Here is a 22,442-nt window from a genome sequence, read left to right as displayed (position 1 = left end):
GGCCTCATGGGGTGTGTCCATAGGGCCACAAAGGCACAGAACTGAAACCACTTAGCGCACACACACACACACACACACACAGAGTACCTTGTTTCTGCCTAGTGAAAAAGAAAAAAAAATATAGTATTCTGCTTCTTCTGAAGCAACTGAAAATATCGGTGGACTCCACACTGGTGATGTCAGCAGGCCTACAGGATGAAAATAAAATCATACCAACATTTGTAGATCAATAGTAAAAGGCAAGTAGAGATATCATGTTCACCTTCTCTGGAAAAGCCAAAAGGAATGTTCTGTCAGTATCAGTAATGACTCAGCTTCCTGGCCTAATACATATCTTTTACAGCAGTTAAAAACACAGGGTCACTTACTGTTTTGTTTCAGTACAATGCTGAGGCATTGTTGTTGTTCAGTCCCTAAGTCATGTGTGACTCTTTGGGACCCCACAGACTGTAGCTTGTTAGGCTTCCCTGTTCTTCACTATGTCCCTGAGTTTACTCAAACTCATGTCCATTGAGTCAGTGATGCCACCCAACCATCTCATCCTTTGTCATCCCCTTCTCTTGACCTCAATCGTTCTCAGCACCAGAGTCTTTTCCAATGAGTTGGCTTTTCCCATCAGGTGGCCAAAGTATTGGAGCTTCAGCTTCAGCATCAGTCCTTCCAATGAATATTCAGGGTTGATTTCTTTTAGGATTGACTGGTTTAATCTCCTTGCAGTCCAAGGGACTCTCATATGTCTTCTTCTAGCCTGCAAGTGCTGGAATTGCTAGGACCTGAGGCTGGAAAGGTAACAGGACTAGGTTAGGAAGGACCTTGTGTGTCTTCAGAAGTTAAGAATGTATGTGAAGAGCAGACATTGAAAGGCTTTAACCAGGGGAGTAATTGTGCTGCATTTAAAATGCAAATGTGCTGTGGAGAAGTCTGGCTGTAGGTGGGCAACAATTTGAAGTGGGACAGAACTTAACCCATAGACATCTGCTGCAGCTATCCAGCCAATTAGTGAGGCTGGTTTCGGCTGTAGCGGTGGCAATAGACCTGAATAGAAATTGAGAAAAGGAGTTAAAGTGGCAGGACTGACAGGACTCGATGACTGACAGCTATGGGGTAGCGGGGGAGGGGGGTTCGTTCTGTGCTTGTGATCTCTGATGCCCTGGCTGCCTCTACATAACAACCATCATATCAATACTATTGACCACGGACCCACCACCACAATCATCCAGGAGAGTGGGCCAGGAGAAGAGGAAGATTTGGGGTCTTTGGAATTTGGACTTTAGATATTGCTAAGGTTTTTTTTTTTTTTTTTGAGATATAATTGACTTAAAATACTAATTTAAGGTATACATCAGTGATTTGATATTTGTGTAAATATAGTGAAATGATCATAATAACTTTAGTGAACATTTATCACCATTAAAGTTACAAAATAACTTTTCTTATGATGAAACATTTTAAGTTCATTCTCCAAGCAACTTTCAAACATATGTTACAGAGCGATTAACTTCAGGCACCATGCTGTATCCTACATCCCCATGATTTATTTATAACTGGAAGTTTGTACCTTTTGACCCACTTCACTCATTTTGTCCACTCTGTATCCCCACCTCTGGCAACCACCAACCTATTATTGGGAACTAACAAATTGCTTTTTCAATTTTTTTCCACATTGAATAACATGACGGAACCTCATTTCACTGAGGAACTAGGAACTAAAAGGATATCATCCATCCTTAGTTGCTAAGTCATTTCCGACCCTTTTCGACCCCTTGGGCCATAGCCAGCCAGACTCCTCTGTCAATGGGATTTCCCAAACAAGAATACTGGAGTGGGTTGTTATTTCCTTTTCCAGGGGATCTTCCAGACCCTGGGGTTGAATTCATGTCTCCTTCATTGGCAGGTGGTTTCTTTACCACCAAGCCTGGCCACCTGCCAATGAAGGAGACATGGATTCCACCCCAGAATCTGGAAGATCCCCTGGAGAAGGAAATAACAACCCACTCACTGAGGAAACCAGAATTGAAAGAGACACATGTACCCCAATGTTCATCACAGCACTGTTTACAATAGCCAGGACATGGAAGCAACCCAGATGTCCATCAGCAGACAAATGGATAAGAAAGCTGTGGTACATATACACAATGGAATATTACTCAGCTATTAAAAAGAATGCATTTGATTCAGTTCTAATGAGGTGGATGAAACTGGAGCCTATTATACAGAGCGTAAGTCAGAAAGAAAAACACCAATACAGTATATTAATGCATATATATGGAATTTAGAAAGATGGTAACGATGACCCTATATGTGAGACAGTGAAAGAGACACAGATGTAAAGAACAGACTTTTGGATTCTGTGGGAGAAGGTGAGGGTGGGATGATTTGAGGAAATAGCATTGAAACATGTATATTATCATATGTGAAATAGATTGCCAGTCCAGGTTCAATGCATGAGACAGGGTGCTCAGAGCTGGTGCACTGGGATGACCCTGAGGGATGGGATGGGGAGGGAGGTGGGAGGGGGGTTCAGGATGGGGAACACATGTACACCCATGGCTGATTCATGTCAATGTATGGCAAAAACCACTACAATATTGTAAAGTAATTAGCCTCCAATTAAAATAAATAAGTTAATTTTTTAAAAAAGGATATACATAAAACTTTAAAAAGTTTTCTTTGTATGTACTTGATGTAGGCTTGTATCAGGTCTCCATGAGACCCAAATCAATAGTAGTCACATCATTATGATCATTTCTCTTTTATGACTCAGATATTCTTTATATGCTTCTTTAGCTATTGTCTGTGATCCACCTCAAGTTCCAAATGGAATCATTCTCTCTGGAGTTGGACCCACCTATAACTATGAAGACTCTGTTCTGTTCAGCTGCGAGAAAGGCTATATCCTCAATGGCAGCAATTTAATCCATTGTGGTGCTAATGACAAGTGGCATCCTTCTCTTCCCACTTGTGAACTCAGTGAGTATGCACCAAAGGGATTTTCATAATTGCCATCAAAAGTTTTCCAGGAATATGGGTGTAGCATGCTCATAGGCACAAGCCCACTTAAATCCCAAGGGTAATTTTAAATTAAATAAGTACTTTTCTCTAATTTTCTCATGTCAGGAGAAAGGTTTAAGTTATTATTTTTTCCTGATAGTAGTTTCTTTATGTTATCTGTCTGAGGATTTTGTGCACCTGTAACATGATTTTGACATAAGTGATATCATAGATATTGCAGAATTATTAATTCCTTACAAAAGTATTTCAGTAGACACTAGTGAAGTGTCTCATCCTCACAAAATAAACATATTCTGAGAATTTTTTGAAAGATGGAGGTAAAAATTCCTTCAAGATTTTCCTTTTTAAAGTTTGCACAGAGATGCTTTATGGGCTGATGTTGGCCTTGATATGTTGAAGTGGTAAATACATACACATAGGTCATCATACGAATAATACTTATTGTTAACATTCACAAAGCACTTTCTGTATATCAAGGACTGCTCTAAATATATAACTTTCAATTAATTCAATTACTTAATATTTACTGCATATTCAGTCTCTGGGTAGGAAAATCGCTGGAGGAGGAAACAGCAACCCACTCCAGTATTCTCACTTGAAAAATCCCAAGGACAGTGGTGCCTGGCGGGTACAGTCCAAAGGATTGCAGAGTCGGACATGACTGATTGACTAAATATGCACACATGATCCTAAGAGGTAGTTATTACTTTTTAAAATTCCATTTTAGTGTTGGGAAAAGAAATGAGTAAGTAACCAGCACAAACTCAGTTAGTTAGGGGTGGAAGCCACTCCTACCATGTGGTTTATTCAATCCCTTCTGCTGTCACAAGAAATTAGGTGACATTTTACCTATGTAGTGAAAAAATTTGATAAATATGCAAATTGACAGAAGTGTTGTTGTTGCTCCACTGCTAAGTCATGTATGACTCTTCCTACCCCATGGACTGAAGCATGCCAGGCTCCTCTGTCCTCTACTATCTCTGGGAATTTGCTCAAATTCAGTCAGTGATGTTATCTAACCATCTCATCCTCTGCCACCCAATTCTCCTTTTGCCTTCAGTCTTTCCCAGCATCAAGGTCTTTTCTAATGAACCAGCTTTTAACATCAGCGGGCCAAAGTATTGGAGCTTCAGCTGCAGCCACAGTTCTTCCAATGAATATTCAGGGTTGATTTCCTTTAGGATGGACTCATTCGGTCTCCTTACAGGCCAAGGGACTCTTGAGTCTTCTCTAGCACCACAATTCGAAAGCATCAAATTTCGAATAGAAGGAGCAAACAGTCTTCTCTATGGACCAACACTCACATCCATATATGACTACTGGAGAAACCATAGCTTTGACTATGTGGACCTTTGTTGGCAAAGTGGTGTCTCTGCTTTTTAATATGCTGTCTCAGTCTGTCATAGCTTCCAAGCAGCAGGCGTCTTTTAACTTCATGGCTGCAGTCCCTGATCACAGTGATTTTGGAGCCCAAGAAAATAAAGTCTGTCACTGTTTCCACTGTTTCCCCATCTATTTGCCCAAGAAATGATGGGACCAGATGCTGTGATCTTAGTTATTTGAATGTTGAGTTTAAAGTCAGCTTTTTCACTCTCTTCTTTCATCCTCATCAAGAGGCTCTTTAGTTTCCTCTTCACTTTCTGCCATTAGAGTGGTATCATCTGCATATCTAAGGTTGTTTTGATTCCAGCTTGTGATTCATTCAGCCTGATATTTCATATTATGTACTGTGCATGTAAGTTAAATAAGCAGGGTGACAATATACAGTCTTGTCATTCTCCTTTCCCAGTTTTCAACCATTCCATTGTTTCATGTCTGGTTGTAACTGTTGCTTCTTGACCCACATACAGGATTCTCAGGAGACAGGTAAGGTGGTTTGATATTCCCATCTCTTTAAGAATTTTCCGCAGATTGATGTGACCAACACAGTCAAAGGCTTTCGTATAGACTTTGAAGCAGAAGTAGATGTTTTTCTGGAACTCCCTTGCTTTCTCTATGATCTACTGAATGCTGGCAATTTGATTTCTGGTTCCTCTTGCCTTTTCAAAACCCAGCCTGTATATCTGGAAGTTCTCAGTTCACATACCTGAAACCTAGCTTGAAGTATTTTGAGCATAACCTTGCTAGCATGTGAAATGAGCACAGTTGTTCAGTAGTTTGAACATTCTTTGGAACTCCCCTTCTTTGGGATTAGAATGAAAACTGACCTTTTCCAGTCCTATAGTCACTGCTGAATTTTTGCTGGCATGTTGAGTGCAGCACTTTAACAGCATCATCTTTTAGGATATTAAATAGTTCAGTTGGAATTCCATCACATGCACTAGCCTTGTTCATAGTGATGCTTCCTAAGGCCTACTTGACTTCACAGTCCAGTATATCTGGCTCTAGATGAGTGACCATAGCTTTGTGGTTATTAGGGTTGTTAAGATCATTTTTGTATAGTTCTTCTGTGTATTTTTTGCCATCTCTTCTTAATCTCTCTGCTTCTGTTAGGTCCATACCATTCTTGTCCTTTGTCATGCCCATCTTTGCATGTGTTCCCTTGATAACTCCAATTTTCTTGATGAGATCTCTCATCTTTCCCATCCTATTGTTTTCCTTGATTTCTTTGTTCATTTCAGAAGGCTTTCTTATCTCTCCTTGCTATTCTCTGGAACTCTGCATTCAGTTGGGTATACCTTTCCCTTTCTCCCTTGCTTTTTACTTCACTTCTTTCCTCAGCTATTGTAAGGCCTCCTCAGACAACCACTTTGCTTTTTTGCATTGATTTTTCTTTGGGATGGTTTTGGTCACTGCCTCCTGTATGGTGTTATGAACCTCTCTCTGTAGTTCTTCGGTCATTCTTTCTACCAGATCTAACCCCTTGGATCTATTCATCACCTCCACTGTATAATCATAAGGGATTTGATTTAGGTCGTACTTGAATGGCTTAGTGGTTTCCCCTACTTTCTTCAATTTAAGCCTGGATTTTACAACAAGGAGCTCATGCTGTGGACCACAGTCAGCTCCAGGTCTTGTTTTTACTGTCTGATAGAGTTTCTCCATCTTTGGCTGCAGAGAATGTAATCAGTCTGATTTCCGTACTGACCATAAGGTGATGTCCATGTGCAGAGTCATCTTTTGGGTTGTTGGAAAAGATGTTTGCTATGACCAGTGTGTTTGCTTGACAAAACTCTGTTAGCCTTTTCCCTGCTTCATTTTGTACTCCAAGGCCAAACTCACCTGTTATTCCAGGTATCTCTGGACTTCCTCCTTTTGCATTCTATGAAGAAAAGAACATCGTTTTTTTGATGTTAGTTCTAGAAAGTGTTGTAGGTTTGCACAGAGTCAGTCAACTTCAGCTTCTTCAGCATTAGTGTTTGGGGCATAGATTTGGGTTACTCTGAAACTGAATGGTTTGCCTTGGATACAAACTGAGATCATTCTGTTGCTTTTGAGATTGCACCCAAGTACTGCATTTCATACTCTTTTGTTTGACTATGAGGGCTACTCCATTTCTTCTAAAAGATTCTTGCCCACAGTAGTAGATAGAATAGTCACCTGAATTAAGGTCTTCCCTTGCAGATCAGCTGGTAAAGAATCTGCCTGCAATGCGGGAGACCTGGGTCCTATCCCTGGGTTTGGAAGATCCCCTGGAGAAGGGAAAGGCTACTCACACCAGTATTCTGGCCTGGAGAATTTCATGGACTGTATAGTCCATGGGATCGGACACAACTGAGTGACTTTCACTTTCTGAATTAAATTCACTCATTCCCACCCATTTTAGTTCACTGATTCCTAAGATGTCGATGTTCACTCTTGCCATCTCCTGTTTGGCCACATCCAGTTTACCTTGATTCATGGACCTAACATTCCAGGTTCCTATGTCATATGTCCTTTATGGCATTGGACTTTACTTTCAACACCAGACACATCCACAACAGAGCATCATTTCTGCCTTGGCCCAGCTATTTCATTCTTTCTAGAGCTATTAGTAACTGCCCTTCACTCTTCCCCAGTAGCATACTGAAAAGCTTCCACCCTAGAGGGCTCATCTTCTGGTGTCATATCTTTCTGGTTTTTCATACTGTTCCTGGAGTTCTCATGGCAAGAATACTGGAGTGGATTGTCACTTCCTTCTGCAGTAGTTCACTTTTTCAGAACTCTTCACTAGATCCCCTGTTTTGGGTGGCCCCGCATGGCATGGCTTAGCATTTCATTGAGTTAGGCAAATCTTTTCACCAGGAGAACAAGGCTGTGTTCCATGAAGGGGAGACATGACAGACATGTATCCTCTCTTTAACCCAGGTCTGCCTTTGGCATTATATTCAGTAAGGGAAAAAAGCAAAATCCAAGAGCTAAGTGGGGGCAATGTTCAAGCTCAAATCATGAAGTTCCTGGTGACAGTGTTATAGTATCTGGGGGACACTACAACTTCTATTGTAATTCCCCTTTAGGCAAGATCTGGGCCTCCTTATCTGGTCTAGGGAACATAGTCTCAGGAGTTAGGTCCTGCCATAGAAGGAAGGAAGCCTTGACCAGAAATGTAGAGACTTTTTCACAGATGAGACGCTCCCACCATCTCTTCCTCCACCTCTGTGTCCTTTGGGGAAAGTGAGCAAGGAGGTGAGGGATCGGTGGATACTCTTCTGGCCTTAGATAGGGATGTCAGGAAATGAGGAAAATAACTCCAATCAGACGACAAGGATTCTGTCATTCTGTAAGTGACATCATGGAGGCCCAGACTACATGGATTCCACACAGTTAGATTTTAATGTATTATGTAGAGCCAAATAATGAGCAGTCCTGGTTTAGATCAACCTATTGAGAAATCAATATTCAAAATCAGGAATTAACTAAATACATTTGAAAGGAATGGTATTAATAATATGACTAATTCTATTGGGAAAAATAGGGCATATTTTATTAATAAAAAGACAAAATTAAAAGCATACTTAAAGAAGAATAGAAGGGTGAATAAATAGGATCTTTGGAGGAATCTACCCTAATGAATAGAAAAAGCAGCTAATATATTAGTTTCTCATATATAAAGAATGCTCACAGATATTTAAAAATCTACTTGTTTTCTAAGTTAGGTTTAAAGTTTCACTGACTGCTATGTTAAAAACAAAAAATTTTTACCATCTATAAATCATAAAATGAGAAGTTGTGTATCCAAGTTGTCACAAATGTGCTATATCCATATATTGGTAATTGATGATATTTATGGGTAAATTATAACCTGATATAAATGTCAGGTATTACTATGACATTTTATGACTTATTTTGAAAAATTAAGAAGTTTGACAGATACAGAGATAATTCTAGATTTATTTTCAATTAGAGAGCTGGAGTATTTTATTCTAAATTATTTAAAAAGAAATCTAAAAAAAAAAATAAAAAGAAAAAATAAAAAGAAATCTAGTGTGGAAAAGTGTTATCTGAGAGAAAATTTCTACAGCTTTAAAAAGTATATTTATTTGATGCATATTAATATATGTACATTTGTGTCTGTGTGTGTATGTATAACTGAATGATTATTATTATACACCTGAAACTAACATAACATTGTAAATCAAATACATTTCAATTAAAATAAAAAAATAAATATATATTTATTTACATTTTCCTTATGTCAGCTTTTCAGAACATTTCAAATTAGGTATTTTTTTTTACAGCTTTATTTTTTTATTGACATGTAATAAAACACATGCATGTAGAGTATGTGAGTCTATCAATCTGACATGCGTTTACACTTTTGCAATTGTCAGTACAGTCAGGTAATGAATGTATCGATCTGTCTGAAAGCTTTCTCGTGCTTCTTTGTGATTCCTTCCTCTGTTCTTCCCTCACTGCCTCCAGAAAATCGCTGCTCTGCTTTTGTAGACTGGTTCACATTTTCTAGAATCTTAAACAGATGAAATAATGTGCTTTTTTGTAAGGCTTTTTTCATTCAGCACAATTATTTTCAAATTGATAGATGTGATTATGTACATCAATAATTTATTCCTTTTTATTGCTGAATCGTATTCCATGGTATAAATATCCCACAGATGTTCAGCTATTTCCTGACTGAGGGACACGTCAAGGGAAAAACTTTTACATATTTACCATTTCTGATGCTCTTCATCCTTTGTGTAGATACAGATTTCCATCTGGTATCATCTTTCTTTTGCTTGAATTACTTCCACCATATTTCTTATAATTTAGACATGTTGGTAATGAATTCTTTTAGGTTTAAACATTTGAAAAAAATTTAGTTTGCCTTTGTGTTGGAAGATATTTGTTCTGAATGGACAATTCTAGATTGATTGTTGTTTTCTTTTGCTACTTTAAAAATACTGCTTCTATTATCTTCTTTTTAAAAATACTTATTTATTTGGCTGCATCGGGTGTTAGTTGCAGCAAGTGGGCCCTTCGCTGTGGCATGTGGGACCCTTTTGCTGTGGTGGCCAGGCTTCTCTCTTGATATTACATGTGGGCTCCCAAGTGTGCAGGCTCAGTAGTTGCGGGGTGTGTGGGGGGATCTTACTTGCTGCATTGCATGTGGGATATTAGTTCCCCAAACAGGGATTGAACCTGAGTTCTCTGCGTTGAAAGGCAGATTCTTAACCACTGGATCACTGGGGAAGTCCCTATCGTCTTTTTTTTTTTTTTTTAACTTTTGTTGAGGTATCATTGGTTTATGGCATTATATGTTTGATGTATGCAATAGTATATTTCAGCTTTGGCATATACTACAGCATGCTGCCCACCAGAATTCGGGTTTACATTCATCACCGTACAGTTGATCTCTTTCCCAATTTTGCCCTCCCCCTGCCTCTTTTCCTCCGGCAGCCACTATGTTCTCTGCATCCACATGTTTGTTTTTTTCATACAGTTTGTTTGGTTTTTATATTTCACATATAAGTGAAATCATACAATACTTTTTTCCAACAAGATGTTTGTTGTCAGCCTTGTTCTTTGCTCCTCTGTATTTAGGGTGTCTTTTTTCTTTAGAAAGATTAAAAAAAAATTTTTTTATCTTTGATTTTAAGAAATTTGATTCTAATATGTTGTATCATTATTCAGTTTTCTTTTTGTTTCTTGTCACTGGAGTTTGTTGAGTTTATTTAATCTATGAGTTAATAATTTTCACAAAACTTGATAAATTATAACCACTATTTACTAAAATATTTTTCACCTCTCTTCCCTTCTTTCTTTCAGGGGCTCTGCTTATGCATATATGAAACCACCTGAAATTGCTTCACAATTCATTGTAGCTCTGATTCTTTTTTTCCAGTCTTTTGATCTCTTGGTATTTCATTTTCAATAATTGCTGTGTGTTCAAATTTCTTAATCTTTTCTTTTAGGGTGTCTAATATAATGTAAATCTGACTAACTTTTTTCTTTTTTTACTTTCAAACACTCATCTGTTATGTGAGACCTCTCAACTACAAGTTTTTATTTCTAAAAGTTTAAGTTGGGTCTTTTAAAATATTTTTAATGTCTCCACTTAATATGCTCAATCTCTCCTCTATATACTTAAATATATGAAATATAGTTATAATAACCATTTTAGTGTCTTTATTTTCTAATTATATCATGTGTCATTTAAGGGTTTGTTTCTATTAATTGAGTTTTCTCTTCATTATGTGTTATATTTTCTTTGCCTCTTTGTATTTGTAGTAGTTTTAAAGTTGAATGCCAGACATTTTGAATGTGATGTTTTGGTGCTGGATATTTTTGCATTTGTTGAAAATATCCTTGAGTTTAGTATGGGATGCAGTTAAACTATTCAGAAGCTGATCATCTTGAGGCTTGCTTTTTACCTTTGTCTAGAGGGATCAGATAAGCCCCCTGCAGAGGTAATATTATTCTGATTATTTTATCAATTCTCCACAAAATATGAAGCTTTCCAGTCTATCTGGTGGTAAAATGAACGATATTCAGGCCCGAGTGGATATAGATATTGTTCTGTCTGCTCTTTGGGGTTCTTTGTTGGTTATTTGCTTACATACAGCTGAAACTTAACATGTAGCTGAAAACTTGAAGGGATCCTCTGAAGATCTGCAATGCTCTGTCTCTGATCAGACATTTTCTCTTCCTCACTCTGCCCTGTGAACATTGACCTCTCTGGACTCCCATCTCTGTTTCCTTAACTCCTTAATGACCTTCAGGGAGAGGCAGAATTTCTGCCTTGGTTCTCCCTTCTCTGTGCTGAAGCCTGAAAACTCTCAGACTGTGACCATCAGAGAGCTTTTCTCATTTGCTTCCTCAGTACGAGGGACCAATGTCTTGTATTGCTTGATACTTAATGTCAAAAAACATTATTTCACTTAGTTTGTCTTTTTCCCCTTTGCCCTTTTTAAATTGTTCCAGGCTGAGAGTGAATCCTATTCTTGTTATTCCATCTTGATCAGAAGCAGACATCCAAATAAAGGTTTTAAAGTATTCTTTCTCTTCAATTTTATAACAAAAGAAGAAAAAATCCTAACCTCAAGCAATGACTAAATTTCATCCTGTGTATTAACTCTAAAGCTGATATAAAACTCTGAATATATTTATTTCTTCATCCTTGAGAAGAGAGAGAGGTATACATGGGTCAATAAAATTTTGCCAAGAGGTATATGTTAATAGGCAGTTGCAATCATTCTGGACGTGGTAACCCCAAGGAAGATCACAAAAAGATGAATTAAGAATTTATCATTGTTCATGAAAAAATGTTGAAAATTAAAATCTTATACAGGCTTCCTTTAGCACCTAAGTTTTCAACATTTTTGTTGAAGACTAACACACAGAAGCGAACACAGTAACACACCTATGTAACCACTGAGACGTGTCCCCATGGCATTAGCCAGTCATCAGTCACTTTCCTATCTAGAGGTAAATGTTCTGCTGACTTATACATTTTAGAGCTTTATATAAACAGAATGATTTGGTGTTTTGTACTTTGCTTCTTTTGATCACATTATGTTTGTGATGTTCATATTCTGTATTGAAGCTCTGACATGTTTATTTTTATACCTGTTTATTATTCCCTTGTAACATATATATAATTGAGTCATTCATTCTCTTCTTGATGGGCATTTGGATTGTTTCCAGTTTAGAGTTATTAAGAACAATGCTACTTTTAGTATTATTGTATGTCTCTGGGTGCACAGATGTGTGCCAGATAAACATCCAAGAGCGAAACTGCTATGACATAAGTATAAATGTTCATAAATAGTAGATAATGTCAAAATTTAAAAAAATAGTAGTCTATATTATCTCAGTCCTTGAAATTTATTGAGACTTCTTTCATTGCAAAGCATGAGGTAATTTTTTTGCAAATGTTTAGCATGTACTTGAAAAGAAGTATATTTTGCAATTTTGGGGTGCAAATTTGAAATTTTTGAATTTGTTAATGGTGCTATTCAAATCTGCATCCATTTCCATGCTGACTTCTTGTCAGTTTTATCAGTTCCTGAGACAGGTTTGCACGTCTCCCTGATGATTTTGTTAAACACATGAGTATCACTTTTTATTTATCAGAGGTATACTGCTCAACACAAGGGATGGAGACTATTAGAATCATAAGTGAAAACAGAGGTTTTCCTGACAGGAGTGAGTATACCAATGAGGACCATATTTCATAAACATGTGATGGAGGCTATTACCTTGTTTCTCCTGATAGAACAAGTATATGCCAAGAAGATGTCACATGGAAGCCTGAAATGCCAGCATGTAAAAAAGTTAAGAACAGGGAGAGAACTTTTCCACAAGTATTCTACAGATTTCTCACATGGTCCCACTTGGTTCCACAAATGATCATAGTACTTAATACCAGGTGACTTTGGGGTTGTTCTTTTCAGAAATATTGTCCAAAGGTGGTCGCAGATACTATACATACCACTAGTGACATGCAAGGAGCTATAGAATGAAGTTTATCAGTTGGAAAACATAAATAAACAAAAAGTCTTATAAGAAAAGTTTTCTTGCAAGAGAAAATGGCAGAGTTGATAAAATCCCCCTCAAAGTCTTCATTTTCTCATTTTTCCTGCATATATAGTGTGTAAGCATTGTGGCTGATGTTCCAGTGAAGAGAGACACCACCCTACAAAGCTCTGTTTAAGTCAAGAGGACAAGAAGCATTTATAAACTTATGTAACAATGGAAGCTCCCACGTTGAGGAATTGACTTAGAAAGGGGAATCTTTGAAGTCTAGTGACATTTCTTGCTCTAACTCAGTCTTGCTGATTCATCTGTTTGTTTAAATGCCAGAAAGGAGAAGAAATGAGTACCTAGGGCTATAAAGATCTGTCTCTAATCAGGTTAAGAAATGAAATATCATCATTGTGAAAGATTCTTCACACCAACACGATAGAGATTATTGGGTACCATAGTTTGTGTTACTCTGAAAGCCAAGCTTAACAAAGTGACTGGAGTACCAGTGGTTCATTTTGGATGCTCTTGGCTCCAAAAGTGGGAACTAGGATCTTGGGGAGCAGGTGTGCAGGATGACATGGAGACAGGGGAAAAAGGAAAAGATAAGTATTGTGAACAGTAGGTGCTCAATTCTTTGAGAACACGAAGTGTAAGGAATGCCTTTCAAAATTGTCTGTCTGAAGGATGGGAGACTGGGGTGTTTATCCACTGCTTTCTGTCTCCCATCAGTTTAGGGTTGCCCTGAGGGCAGTAACTGCCCCCTGGTCAATTCCAACTATAGTTCTCCAGCTTCAGAATAGGCCCAAGTCAGGAAAATAGATTTACTGTGAATGCTTTCTGTAGAACACCATCCATATAAACATAAGCTTGTGTAAACTGTGTACCCCGGCTGAGACGGTAATCAGAAGTGGGCCAAGGGATGTCACGTGGGTGCAGAAGCATTTATACCACTCCAACCCATTTATGCCCCTTTTACTTGTTCCCTGGTGGCTCAGAGGTTAAAGGGTCCGCCTACAATGTGGGAGACCTGGGTTTGATCCCTGGGTTGGGAAGATCCCCTGGAGAAGGAAATGGCAACCCACTCCAGTATTCTTGCCTGGAGAATCCCATGGACAGAGGAGCCTGGTGGGCTATAGTCTACAGGGTCGCAAAGAGTTAGACACAACTGAGCGACTTCACTTTCACTTTACTTGTACTCTATCACTGACTCTTTAAAGAACTGGCTGGCTGGCTGCAGTCTCTCAAAAATCTCTCTAAGAGAGGGATAGTTGCATGTTACCTCTGATCATGACTTCCTTTGCTACCACCCATTCTACATTTTTCTTACCTTTAGCTAGCACTTGAGTTGGCTCAGGTTGCCTGCTAGATGGGATAACCAACTTTTATATCTGAGGAATGAGACTTCTTGATGTCTACGGGTTGTTACATGTGCTACTTATTTTATTTTTAGAAAACAGAGCATTTCCAAATCCCTTTCACTTAGTTTTAACCTTAGGAAGAAATTATGCTTCAACATAGGCTTTCCTCTGGCATGCCCACGCCTCTAAATTTATTGTAATTTTTCATATAAAATTGTGAAACTGCAAACAATTCCTTTCCAGTGTTTTTACCCAAACATTTCTTTTCCTTGTTTCAACAGGTAAGTTACTAAGTTGTAAAATATAGTAATTAGACTCTTATGGTGGTATTTTAGTTGTGAGAAAGTTAGGGCTTGTTTGGAAATCCTGCACTTATTCAGAGTCTTTATAATTTTTCACAGTTGAATATTTTCTTTTTTTCAGCCTGATGTCTATTGAGAACAATCCTAGTTTAACATGACTCTCTGTGAATAATTTATGCTTTCATGCCAAGTGGGAGAATTCCCTCAGCCTACATTGCTTATATTCACACACGTTTTCTTTCAGCTTCTCAGCTTAAAAGCAGTAGATATTTTTGAGCTGTGGCAAGTTATCCTGAGAAAAGGATATGAATGGGAAGAATGAAATCTCCTATAAGTCACCTGGATTTAGGAGAGTCCTGTTAATCCGATACTATGAACTCACACTTTTCTCTCTCTCTTACCATTCCAGTTTGCAGTTCACCTCCCAGAAGTGCCTGTGGACATTACAAGGGAGATATTTTATATATACATTTTATTTTTTATTAGATTTAAAAGCTGAAGATTTTGCATTGCTTTTCAATCTTATGTCCAGTTAAATTTCTGTATCCCTTAAATTCTCATCCATCCTCTAAACCCCAGTTTTCAGTTCTATTTTCAAGATAATTTCAGAGAGTTGTACAGTGTTCACTGATGTCCCACATCTTTTATCATTCCACAATTTTTTCATTTTGAGATAATTTCAGACTTAAAAAAATTGGAAAACCAGCACAGAATATTTTCATATGCTGTTCATTCAGATTCCTTCAATATTAACATCTAACATAACCACGATTAGATGATCAAAATAAGGAAATCAACATTGAAATAATATTACATACCTTATTCAAAGTTTTCATTTTGTTCCACTAATGCTCTTGATTTGTTGTAAGATTAAGCATTCCATTTAGGGGTTTTTTTTTGTAACTGTAGTTAAAAAAAATTTTTTTTAAAGCTTTACCATTTTATAGGAGCTTTAGGTTTCCAACAAAATTGAGAGGAATATACAGAGGTCTCCTCTCAGAAATTTCTCACATGCATACCTGCCTCTACACATGCATACTCCTCTGCATTATCAACATCTCACTAGCCAAAACTAGCAAGAGATTTTAACAGCTTCTCATCCTAAAGCTACATATGAATGTAATGAAGTATATGTTCTGACTGGAGAGACTAAAATCTTCTGCAAGTCTTTACGCTAGTCGCCTTCACCTTTTCAACGACAAGGAGGTGAAAGGGGAGCTGATTCCTCCGGCTCCACCCACAGTCCACTGTAAGAAGACAGAATTAGAAAATAGTGGGAGCAATGTTTCTTGTTGATCAAAGGGAGCACATACATTTGTCTTTTATTTAGCTAGCTTGAACATTTAAGCCACACACATGGTAAACTTTAAAAAGTCATTGGCAGGTACATTGCACATAAACTTTACTCTCCTGTCTTGCAAAAACACAGCTCACGGTTTTTCAGAAGCACCTACTACTACCCGGTTCCCAGGTATCTTTCCAGAGTATCTAGAGTGTCTACATATATTCCAGAGTATCTAGAGACTCCTTTACCTGAGAATATCTTTGTGGCTCCACTAAAGTTTTCATGACAATCTCATGAGTTAATTCCAACTATTCAGGAAAGAGGAATTTCATGTGTTAAATCCCAAATTATGTTGTTCAGTCGCTAAGTTGTATCTGACTAGTGACTCTTTGTGACCCTGTGAACTGCAGACACCAGAATCTGCCTGCAAGGCAGGAGACATAGGAGATGCGAGTTCAGCCCTGGGTCAGGAAGAATCCCTGGAGTAGGAAATGGAAACCCACTCCGATATTCCTGCCTGGGAAATCCCACAGACAGAGGAACCCGACGGCTACAATCCATGCAGTGGCAAAGAGTCGGCCATGACTGAGTGAGCATGAATTGCAGCACTCCAGGCTTCCCTGTCCCTCACCATCTCCCGGAGCTTGCTCAAACTCACGTCCATCGAGTCAGTGACGCCATCCAGCCTTCTCATCCTCTGCCTCCCGTTTCTCCTTTTGCCTTCAATCTTTCCCATCATCAGGGTCTTTTCCAATGATTCGGCTCTTCCCAAATCATGAAGAGTTAGAAATCTTCACAGACCATCATAATGGCTACCATTTTCCCATGACCTTCCATTTTCAATGACCTGGTGGTGCTCCTGGTTGGTCAACTTGCAGTAACTAGATGAGTCAAGAATGGGCTTGCCTTCAACGTCCATGGTATTTTTGTGATTTTGCTAACAATTTCATTTAACCCAGGAAGATTATGAGGCCTGAAAAATGAAAAGTACATACCTAAGACCATATGTAGATCAAGGCTGGGGGGGTGTAGCAACTAAGAGCAAAGTTTCTGCTGCCTAAAAGTGATGTGACACTGAGGAAATTGTTTTACAGTTTCTTTGTAGCATCTGATCAGAGTTGTAGTGGGAATTAAATGAGATAAGGCATGTAAAGGATTTAGCACATGACTGACAAAAGGACTTGCTCAACAAATGTTAATTATTACTACTGTAACTTGTATTATTGCTATTATAATACTTTTGTATTATGAAAATGAAAGATAATGTAGAACAACTTGCAAGACCTGAGTATAACTTATGAACAGACTTTCTCATCATTCTGATTGTTAAATGCTGTTATATCGCTTTTTATTGAGAAACAGTGTGCTCAAAAATATGTTTCCCTTACAGTTACGTGTGTGAAACCAGAAGTAGAAAATGGAAAGCTGTCCGTGGATAAGGAAAAGTATGTTGCATCTGAGAATGTCACCGTCCAGTGTAACCCTGGGTTTAGTTTGGTCGGTCCCCAGATTATCACTTGCTCAGAGAATACAACCTGGCACCCAACTGTGCCCACATGTCACTGGGTAAATTGCACAATTGTGTGTCCCTGTGCTTTCAAACCTTAAAAATTGTGCCTCCCCCAAAGCATTTATCCCAGCCAGCACAGGTGAGACCTGACTTTGTCAGGATGTATAAACAACTCACCAAAATTACCACCACTTTCCACCTAGAAGCACTGTGGTGAGCTGGCAGAGGCAACTTTCCCTGCTAGATTTGGTGGGTTCCCATAGTCCCAGGTATCCTTACCCTTGGCTCTACATTTTATATAATAAACGCTGCTTGCTCCATTCCTTATTGGTCATTAGAATTATTCCTCGGTTGTCCTTTCAGGGGTGCTCTAGGTCTCCTTTGCATCTCTGCATCTTTTCTTCTTCACCTCTGCTTGGCTGCTGCTCAGAACAGGTTTGGGCTTGGCCTGAATGGTCACGTTTGCTAGGATGCAATCTTTCTTGATATCCTACTCATCTATCCATCCACTGGACAAGCTCGCATTTATCAGTAATGCCTCTTAAATCATCCTGACCCCTTTGCCTCCTCTTTTCTTTAAATCACTTTTAGGAAGTCTGAGAGCAAGTGCACACAGGCAGACACTTCAGGCAGTGTCTCCCAAGCCTGCAGGATGAGAAAACGACCCTAGAGCTGCATAAATTGTCTTTAAGGACCAGATGTTTTTTATTGAAGGATACCCTGGCCAGCCCGCCAATTCTTCCAGCCATTTCTTTAAGTAGAATATGCACATTTGTGTAGGTCGGGGCTTGGAATTAGGCAGATGCCCTGTATCTTTACTTCCCTCGTAGCCCGGTTGGTAAAGACTGCCTGCAGTGCAGGAGACCCGGGTTCGATTCCTGGGTCGGGAAGATCCCCCTGGAGAAGGAAATGGCAGCCCCCTCCAGTATTCTTGCCTGCAGAATCCCATGTACAGAGGAGCCTGGCAGGCTACAGTCCATGGGGTCGCAAGAGTCGGACACGACTGAGCGACTAAACCGCCCCCCGCCCCCCGACCTGGGCCTTGCCCTGACGGCAGCAGCATTCTAGGTGCTTGGCTATCCTCAGCTGTGTGGCCCCCACATGCACCTCTTCTGCATGCCTTGGGCAGCGGGAGACCTCCGGGCCCTGGAGCTAGAGCTGATCCCAGTCACGTGCAAAGCCTTCAGGGTGGAGGGAACCGTTTTTGAAAATCATCCTGAGGTGGCAGCTTTAAACTGTGACAATCAGCCCCCATTCGCACTTGCTGCCTGATAGGAGCTCCTCTTAAACAACTGGAAGGAGAGAGTCAAGTTTAAGAACATCACTAAGACATTTCCTTAAAAAGAGGAAAGAAAAGGGTTATTTTTGCCTTTAGATCAATGTACACAGTCTCTGGTCAACAAATGTGCTGTTCCTTAAGCACCATCACTTGTTGTAGTAAGTGTCTTGGCTTGGAGAGCTGGGATTATGATGATTGCTACTGAAAATGTGCGACTTTAGATTATCTAGACTTTTGTGATCCAAATATTTAATCTTCTGGACGTGAAGCACTGGTTGGTTAAATAAGCATTTTTCAAATATCACATTGTCTCTGTTGTTGTTATTGTGCCATGTCCGTTGTTCCATGCACAGCAAACCAAAGCTTACAAGGAGAACACATCTCAAACCCACCTCCCTGAAGGCACAGGGCTTGGGTATTTACGAAATAAAGAACGGAGAAGCTGGGAGGGATGAGGCACAGGGAGCGTGTGGAGTGTGGGGAAAGGCGATTGGGAAAGGGCATAGTAATTGTCATCTACACAGGTACACCTAAGCTAAGGGCCTCTGCATGTTCAAAATGTCATCACGTGGACACTAGTGCCTGCCCAGTTGGAGGGTCAGTGGTCCTATCCAATGTCAACCAGCGTAGGTCCAACCAGATGCAACTGACTCCGCATCCCTAGAAAACAACAGGCAAACATCTGATTGTTTTGGCTACATGCTGCTTGGAGGACATGCAAGTCTTTTGTTGTAACAATTGAAATGACCTCCTTTATACCTATGGATGATTCATGTTGATGTATGGCAGAAACCAACACAATATTGTGATTATCCTTCAATTAAAAATAAATAAAAATTTAAAAATGACCTTGACTAGATGAAATGGATTTAACTAATGACTACTCATGGGTTCACAAGTCTTCTTGGTTAGTATGTCATATAGAATATGACACACCTCTAGTACAAAAATCCACAAATGTCTGCAACTAAGTTCCTTTTTTTTTGTACCTCAGAAAGAATGCAAGCCAGGAACTTCAAAAGGTGTTTATACAGTTACTTTTGCTTGAATGCTTTTACTCCATATCTCAACATATCCAAAATCTACCTACTCTTTATCAAGAGAATAGGGCACAAAACTTTTTGGATTCTCAAAATAAAACATTTCTGTAACTAGAAACCAAAGGGAAAAAAGAAAAAAACACTTAAAGTACAGAAGTCCTTTGTTGCCCACTTGTTAGTTACTAACTCACCACTCTGTCCCCACAGAGGATTCCACTTTTCTCACTTTTAACAGCACAAATTGGTTTTATGTTATTTAACTTCACAGAAATGAAATAATATATTGTGCATCCTTTCTTTCATGACTTTTCCTACTAAGTATTGTATTTGTGAGATTCATCTATGTTGTATGCAGTTAAGGTTCATTCATTTCCATTTCTATTAAGTATTTCACTCTTGTATGATTATATCACAATTTACATATTTGTTCTGTTTTTAATGGACATTTATTATCAATTTTCTTGGCTATGAACATTTCTTCATGTGTCTTTTGCTGAACATATGTGTTCTTGTTGCACAAATACCTAAGGATGGAATTGCTGGATCATAAGAGATATGTATCTATTTGTTCAGCAGTTTTCCAAGGTGGCTATACCAAAGTGCATCCCTCCCTACACCCTCTACTCCCTACTTCAATCCCTGCCAGAACCTGCCTGCTCACCAATGCAAGCTGTATTCCTTTTCTTCCCTTCCATTTTTACATCTCCATTCCTTTAATGATGCTTTCTAGAATTACCTATTAGATACATTTATTGCACTCAAATCCTGTCTCAAGAACTGCTTGTTGTCAGACTAAGGCAAATAGCAAATTCTTGTTCATTCATATATTTTGTTTATTTAGCAGGTGTTGAGGTGATCTTTCCATGGAGAGTTGGGCTTAAAAAATTTTTTTTAAGACCTGTCCCTGTCCTTCCTACCCTTTATTTAAGAAAATAAAAACATATTTTCTTCACTCTTTTGCACAAACTTAGAATTTCTGAACTAAAAATATTAGATCGCATTCTACTTCCAAACCCTTCTTTAAGCTTATGTGGAGAGTGAGGCCTGCGGTTTGTTGTTGTTTAGTTGCTGTGGGGAGAGAGAAAATTAGCCGAGATGGCATGGCCAGGCTGTCTGGCCCCTCATTTTGTAAGTAACCACTATGTAACAGCTGAGCTCACTTATAGCACTGCACGTGCGCGTCAGGAGGTACTCGAGACAGCTACTTTGTGCGGTAGGGATACATGAGCTCCACCTAGAAGGTGGCGGCCTTGCTGCTGCGTCATGGCTGTGACCATTGGGTCAGCCAGAGAGGGGAGAATGTAGCGAGTCTACTGCTATGGCTGCTGCATCAGCCGGGAGAGAATACTGTTATGGCTGCTATGCCAGCAGGAGAGAGGCTGTGTCGTGTTAGGCTTGGCTGTGTGTTAGGCTTGGCTATGTGTTAGGCTTGGCTATGTGTTAGGCTTTGCCTGTAGGGAATAAATGTGTCTGCAGCTCCTGCCAACTCCTCCAACCTTCTTCCAGCCTCTTGGCTGGAGCCTTGCCTCCCCTGGTTTCAGCGATCAGTGCGGACAGTGTGAACAGCAAGATAACTGGCACCGTGAACAGGATGAAGAGCAATACAGTTGGCATGGTCTGCAGGATACCCAGCAGATAGAGGAGCCTGGTGCTCCTCAGAAGAAGAGTTGGCAGGATACACAGTGGGTGGGGGAGCCTGAGGTTCCACCGAAAGGAGGAAGCCAGTGGCCACCATATAGTCTGTGGTACTTTGTGACGGTGATCCTCCTGGCTTCAGCTCCGGTGGAAGACTGGGAAGCAGTGGACGGGTTTACAGGCACTACAGGCGTTACAGGCGGAGAGTTCCTGTTTGCTGAATAAGGTGTCTTGGACTGCTGCTGACACCGGGGGGTGGATTTTCCTGACTATCCTGAAGGCGAATATGGATCGCGCTGTAGGCGATGCTGCACCAGTGCTCAATGTGCAGAGACGCTTGGAAGAACTAGAGCAATGCACATTGGCATTACAGCAAGAACCTTGTGGCCCTGAAGAGCCCAGCATCTCTGACTGCGAGGTGGTAAGTGATGGTGATGATGAATGTTATGGGTCGTCAGCAGAAAGTGAAGTGTGAGCAGCCTATGGCCCAGGGAGGACACCCTCAAGGGTCCCCCAAGGTGACTGAGTTCACCACATATCGACCATATACTCAGGAGGAGTTGGTCAACTCGGGTAAGAAGTTTCAGCAAACGCACAGGGAACCCTTGGCAGCATGGCTTTTGCGACTTCGGGATGCAGGGGTGGGCCCAGCACCTGTGGGGCGTTTGCAGGTCCTACTGACAGAAGTAGAGGGATGGTATGCGAGACACCAGTGAGAAAGTGTGAAGACCCCTGAAGGGGCCCCGAGCTTGCAGGGGTCCCACCTGGGTGACGCGGTTGTGCATGTGGGTGGATCTGTGCAGAGGGTACTGTAAAGGCTGTGTCCTCAGATTTAGAAGAGTGTAATCATGCGGGTGGGCTGTGAATGCCACAAAAATCCCCTCCGTGAACGGGTGGGCCTGGTGCCTGTGGGGGGTCTGCAGGTCCTTAGTGAGAAATCCCGCAGGGATGGAGTTGCCCCTGAGAAGGCTTTTAAGCAGTCTCACAGGGCGAGATAGTGGGTTGGACTTGGCTATGGAAGACAGAGGCACTCCACATGCAGTGGGTGGCTCTTCTAGCCCCATGAGGGTGAGGACTGCAACATGAGTTCCAGGTGACTGGGCTTTGCTGTGTATTGGGGATGTAACTGTCCATTG

General features: G+C 40.0%; 1 protein-coding gene across 1 annotated transcript in view; it reads left to right on the top strand.

Annotated features, from left to right (window-relative positions):
* The window catches only part of LOC122451770 (C4b-binding protein alpha chain-like), a 66,506-nt gene that overhangs the window by 31,869 nt on the left and 12,195 nt on the right, over positions 1-22,442 (top strand). The window contains exons 11-15 of the mRNA XM_043484673.1: positions 2,788-2,970; positions 17,233-17,447; positions 21,148-21,357; positions 21,449-21,727; positions 21,768-21,879. Of these exons, the coding sequence (XP_043340608.1) occupies positions 2,788-2,970; positions 17,233-17,447; positions 21,148-21,357; positions 21,449-21,727; positions 21,768-21,879 (999 nt within the window). The remainder of the gene's footprint in view (positions 1-2,787; positions 2,971-17,232; positions 17,448-21,147; positions 21,358-21,448; positions 21,728-21,767; positions 21,880-22,442) is intronic.

This window comes from Cervus canadensis, chromosome 13, assembly GCF_019320065.1.
Source record: "Cervus canadensis isolate Bull #8, Minnesota chromosome 13, ASM1932006v1, whole genome shotgun sequence".
In the NCBI taxonomy this organism is placed as follows: domain Eukaryota; kingdom Metazoa; phylum Chordata; class Mammalia; order Artiodactyla; family Cervidae; genus Cervus; species Cervus canadensis.
The sequence above is the reverse complement of the archived record's forward strand: the minus strand, read 5'-3'. Positions and strand labels throughout refer to the sequence as shown.